The following is a 5,691-nucleotide window of genomic DNA, read 5'->3' on the forward strand; positions in this document are numbered from 1 at the left end:
TCTTCTTCTTCTTCTTCTTCTCCTCCTCCTCCTCCTCGACAGCGATGCTCCTAGACTCGACCGCTCACTTTCGCTGCCGTCATTGAACAACATCAGAGTCTCGGTTGCCTCCTCGAGTCAAAGTAGAAACAGCAGCAGTCTCAGCCGCTGTCGTTGTGGAGTCCATTCCTCCTGCTGGTGTTAAAGTGGAAATCCGGTGCGGCAACGCCGAGCCCTGACGTCCGTTGCTGATCTCTGCCTCTTCAAGATGAAACAATAACAGCAGCAATATCTGTTGTTGTTAGACTCGATCGCTCATTTTTGTTGCCATCATCGAAGCGGTAACAGTAGCACAGTCGCCTCCTCGAGCCAAAGTAGAAACAACAGCAGTCTCAGTCGCCGTCGAGTCCATTCCTCATGCCGACGTTAAAGTGGAAATCTGGTGCGACAACGCCGAGCCCTGACATCTACTGCCTATCTTCGCCTCTTCAAGATGAAACAGTAACAGCAGCAATATCTGCTACCGAGGTCGTTGTCCGAGACGATCTCCATCTCCTCTAGTGTTTCATTGAGAGGGTTGGGGGGCGATAGTTTTGACGACAAGAGGCGGTGGTGGGATTTCTTTGCCCTTAATGAGTAAGGATGTATTGTTTAGTGTCAGTGGGATTATTGGGGTTGATAGAGTTTTCGTTGCTATGAACTCAAGTCAGTTAAAGTTTTTTTTTTTTTTTTAATTCCTTACATTTGAATATTGAGATCAGTAAGTGATTATTAATGATTGATAAGTGATTATTGGGGTCAGTAAGTTATTATTTGAGGTTTGTAATCTGATTATTAAGGGCCAGTAAATGATTATTGGGTGTCAGTAAGCAATTATTGGGTGTCAGTAACTGATTATTGGGGGTCAGTAACTAAGTTATTAGGGGTCAGTAACTGATTATTGGAGGTCACTAACTAATTATTAGGGGTCAATAATTGATTATTGGGGGTCAGTAACCGAGTTACCGGTGACCAGAATCTGGCAACCGAGGAAATCCAGCAACCAAAGTCCGACCACCGGTGACCGGAGTCCCGCGGCCGGTGATCGGAGTCCAGTGAGGTTCCGGCCAATTATTATTTCTCTTCCACTTTCTCTCTCTATGCATATTTAAAGGGTGAGGGTAAAATAGTCTAAAAATAATATGGTTTGTTAAGGCTTTAGTAAATATTTGTACATTTGGGCATAAAAAATGTTACCTTATATTGAAATGGGCTAATAAAAAAGATTGTCATTGGAATGAGAAATAAGAGGTTTAAATTAGTACTAAATCAGCATTTTCCCAATTATTTTTTAGTAGATCTCAATCATGTTTACCTAGTCAATGATTAAACAAGAGATTCGTGATCAGTCACTATTAGATTTGAATCTAAAAGTAGGAAGAATTATTTTTTAGTAGAGTTGTTTTGTTTTTAACAATTAAATGTTAATCTAATAGTGACTGACCTGAACTGATCATGTGAATACTACTCTTTGTGAACTGAACTGGTCCTTAACTAGCGTCCACTAGCTTCTACTTTGTTCACTTCTCGGATTTCAAACAACCCTATCGAAATAGAGTTGCCTTCCTTATCAATCACGGAATATATTGTACGTGGTAACGTGGATCACAGAATATCGACCAAATTATATTAATGTACGTGGATTTTCATAATTTTAATCAATTAATATCCCAAAAAGTCCGCCCTATATTGGGTTTAGGGTTGATCAAGGAGAAGGATCATCATCAACATCGATTATACAGCGCCGACTCACTAACCTATAGAGACAGAACTACCAGACGTGTCTCTTCCAATCTTATTCGAGGTAAGCAATCTCTCACTAGGGTTTATAGAAGTAACTCTGTATGCAAAAGAAAAGAGCTAGGGTTCGTTGCAATTCTGATGCACTTCGGATATTCTTCGTACTTCCTGGGTTTAATAGTTGATGTACATCTAATGTTTTGTATATTAAGAACTTTATGCTTTGTCAAACATGAATCTTTGATTTGGTGTTGAATCCATATATAGAAAGATCTAACAAATTTTCTTACTTTCATAACCACTCAAAACACGTAGTTAACTATGGAGATTGCAAGGACTAAGCAGGATGTGTCCAGCAGTAGCCACAGCTCAAAGCACTTCCCTACTGAAATCCTCCTCAACATCCTTTCTCGAGTGCCAGCAAAATCTCTTTTTCGCTTTCGATGCGTCTCTAAGCTTTTCTGTAAGCTAATTAACGACTCCTCTCTAGCTGCAATGCATCTTCATCACACCGATATGATTGAGGAGCCATCTCTAGTCATGGTTCATTCTAGGTCTGCATCCAAATATTCCACATTAATGATGGTTCCCATAATTGTTTCCCCGTATTCCGAATTATCCTTTTATGATGGTAGTTTCTCTTCGGGGCTTTTGTCCATTGAAACTAAATATGAGCTAGAGTTTGCTTCCGGTGGCTTGCTTTGCTTTAAGGACTCTAGTAAATCAAGAGGTCCTGCCCTATTGTGCGATCCACTTAGGGGAGAAGCTATAGAACTCCCACTCCCACATTGTAATGTCAATGCATTGTACCGCTGGGAAGAGTGGTACGGTTTAGGGGTGGATGCCACTACCAGCATCTACCGGATTGTTAATGTTGTTTTCAGGATTGATCCTCGTTCATATGTTGTCCATGTTCATGTCTTGGGAACAAGCACTTGGAAACAGATATCCGCAGTTCCACCTTGTGGTCTAAGTAAGCAGAACGCATTTGCACATGGAAACACATATTGGTTGATTGGAGAACGTATACTATCTTTCGACTTCAATGAAGAGAAGTTCATATGGATCCCTCAACCCAACTTACCCTCTAATAGGGTTCTTCACTTGTTTAATTTGAAAGGATCTCTAGCCATTGTCGATGCTACTTCAGTATTAGTTACCGAAGTTGTGGTATGGGTATTGAAAAGTGATGATACGAAAGAATTTTGGGTAAAGGACTACAACATAAAACTCAATGCTGGTCCATGTCATTGTAATGAATGGTGGCCTCTCAATTGTTTTGTTCTTGTTGATGATTCCAGTAGTAGAAAATGCATTGTGGGTGTGCTCCATTACAATCTACGGTGGGGTTCTAGGAAACGCTTTCGTTATGGGAATGGAAGAGTTGAAGGGAATTTCGTCCCCAAGATCTTCAGTTATACCGGAAGCCTGGTTTCTCTTAAAGATTATGGCAAGTTATTGGTAGAAGGATCCAAGGCAGATCAATCAAAAGCTTGGTTATCCGGGAATGCCATCAGTTAGCTAATGTAATTTGGATTTTTTTATGACATTTTCTTTAATTTGTGTAATCTTTCGGCTTTGAAAGACTGAACTTGTGTTTGTAATTCATGAGATCAAACAATGTCCTAAAGATCCATATGTTACTGGAGAAATGAAATTTGTTGGCCATTCTCGAAAGCTAATGTCGATAAGAATTTCAGTAGAGGGAGGTCCATAACTTTGTTCCTGCTGCTTGCTGCTCTTGGTCATCGTTTCCGTCAACATAAGCCAAGTTACCCAAACTCGTTAACGAGGACTTGATGAACTATACAGATCAATGGAACTTTTGTTATAAATTTAGAAGATTTTTGATAGTTTTGCTTTGCTTGGTTAGTATGTATTTGACTCTTGCTCTAATCAAAGCTGTATGTAAACGACAGATTACTACTTACATAAGGGAATTGGATTTGGAATTTCTCCTATCCACCTGGTAGTCAAATTTAGAGAATAGTTAGGCTATATGTGTTCCTCATATTGTTCTTGTACATTGACTTCCAGATGTCACTGTAATGTCGAGCACCGTACCTCCAGCATTTGCAATTTCTTCCTTTCAACACAGCTTAGCCGTAGGAATAGCACAAGTACCTGAAATAGACTTCCACATCTCCTACACATGTCGAGTACCGGTTTAACTGCGAATGCTATATAAAGCATTCTCAATTGGTAACATATCCATCATCAGGGAACTGAATTGAATCTCAAGCAATACAGTCGGATTATCTCAAAGTGTTCTAATTTCCAAGAGAAGCAAGAAGAAATGGCTGACAACTCCCAGAAGATGAGCTACCACGCTGGTGAGGCCAAGGGCCAAGCTCAGGTACGTACTCTACTAGTAGCCAGCACCTGTTTTTGTTCTAAATTGTTTTTGGTCTAGTTCTGATGGATTGGTGAACGTATACCAGGAGAAGGCTAACACAATGATGGACAAGGCTAGCAATGCTGCACAGTCCGCCAAGGAATCGGTGCAGAATGCAGGAGGACAGATGCGCGCAAAGGCAGAGGGAGCTGCTGAATCTGTCAAGGATGCCACTGGCATGAACAAATGATCGATCAATCCAAGCTAAAATAACTTGTGCCTCTATTTTCTAGGCCAATTTCTTCTTTAGTATGTTCTTTCTTTTTTGGTTACGTTCTTTAATTTGTTGTCGTTTATCAAGAAGAGAGCTAGTACTCTAAACTCTAAAAAAGCTTCTTGTTTTTCACTCTATCCTCTTCATCACTAGTTTACCTTGATTCACACTTCCTTACTGACACAAAATAATTAGTATCAGCAAATCATTCATACAAACAGATGTTCTACATTAGTTCAGGTGACAACAGAAGATATGCCAAATCAAGTTGCCAACACAACTCAAATCAATAAAAGATGCATATTGAGAAAATTTTCCAATATGACTCCAATTCAGTGCAAGTTTGAAATGCAATCAACAATTCGTTTCATCGTGACAACTTTGCAAGATGACAACAGTTCTTGCATGCTTCCTTGATCAAGAACTGATCAAACTTTACTTCAGGAGTCGTTTAAACAGCTATAACGCAATCTAAGTACCTTATTCCTCCAAACCAGACAACTCAAATCAGTCCTTTGGAGATCAAACTGTTGTGTTGGTACGGATTCAAATAAGATACGAGAACCCCATCACTCCTGGTTTCTGATTGTGGAGAAAGCAAGAGGCTATATTTGAAGATCAAATTGTCTCTGATGAAGGATGACCAGTTATTATATAGAGAATGCCAAATAAAACAAGTCATACCAGCAAATACATACAAAATCAGAAATGGTAATGAAAGCTTGATGAACTCACCTGTGAATCTAAAGCAATGAGAAAAGGAACTCACCTAAGAAAGCAGCAGACATTAGGTCATCAGGTCACATCCACTGAATCTGTAGAGAGCTTGAAAATTTCAAAAGCTAAAGCAAGAAGCTTTGGTAAAAGAAATTTACAATGCTGCAACTTTGGACTTGAAATTACCAGCAACCTGAAACTGATTAATGTAGAGGTAAAAACACCGAATTCTCTGCTCTAACAGTTACAAAGAAAGACTAAACTTGACACTCCTTAGTGCATATCTCCCTACATATAAAAGGATGGAAACAAAAACATACATGCAAGTGCACTTAGTCTGCTGATGATCATGAATAATGGGAGGTCGAAGAGAAGCCTTGGCTAATTGGGTTCTCATGTACGTACATGAAAAGTAATTTAACTAACAGAGTAATTGGAAAATAGAAAATTTCATATAAGTCACATTCTGAACATTTTCTCCTACATAAGTCCACCATAACAGTTTTACTCATATAAGTCCACTTTTAAGGCTAAATCTGTTATTTTACTTTTACGATGTACCTAAAATGCCCTCTTCTCCTTTACACCAATTCTCTCTCTCTCTCTC

General features: G+C 39.3%; 2 protein-coding genes across 2 annotated transcripts; both read left to right on the forward strand.

Annotated features, from left to right (window-relative positions):
- Positions 1 to 2,079: 2,079 nt before the first annotated feature.
- On the forward strand, positions 2,080 to 3,279 carry LOC101312661 (F-box/kelch-repeat protein At3g06240-like). Its single transcript, XM_004305992.1, has one exon. It carries the CDS (start codon positions 2,080 to 2,082, stop codon positions 3,277 to 3,279), a length of 1,200 nt encoding a protein of 399 aa, XP_004306040.1.
- A 698-nt stretch (positions 3,280 to 3,977) lies between these two features.
- Positions 3,978 to 4,502, forward strand: LOC101301890. Its single transcript, XM_004304123.1, has 2 exons — positions 3,978 to 4,114; positions 4,200 to 4,502. The coding sequence occupies exons 1-2, from the start codon at positions 4,055 to 4,057 to the stop codon at positions 4,341 to 4,343; spliced, it is 204 nt and encodes a 67-aa protein (XP_004304171.1). The 5' UTR covers positions 3,978 to 4,054; the 3' UTR covers positions 4,344 to 4,502.
- Positions 4,503 to 5,691: the final 1,189 nt, after the last annotated feature.

Source organism: Fragaria vesca, linkage group LG6 (genome assembly GCF_000184155.1).
Source record: "Fragaria vesca subsp. vesca linkage group LG6, FraVesHawaii_1.0, whole genome shotgun sequence".
Lineage (NCBI taxonomy): Eukaryota > Viridiplantae > Streptophyta > Magnoliopsida > Rosales > Rosaceae > Fragaria > Fragaria vesca.

Excerpts from the sequence above, each read along its gene's own strand:
- LOC101301890 (XM_004304123.1), top strand. The coding sequence starts at position 4,055 with ATGGCTGACAACTCCCAGAAGATGAGCTACCACGCTGGTGAGGCCAAG. Across the intron at positions 4,115-4,199 it reads AGGCCAAGGGCCAAGCTCAG|GAGAAGGCTAACACAATGAT; the intron begins GTACGTACTCTA and ends AACGTATACCAG.
- LOC101312661 (XM_004305992.1), top strand. The coding sequence starts at position 2,080 with ATGGAGATTGCAAGGACTAAGCAGGATGTGTCCAGCAGTAGCCACAGC.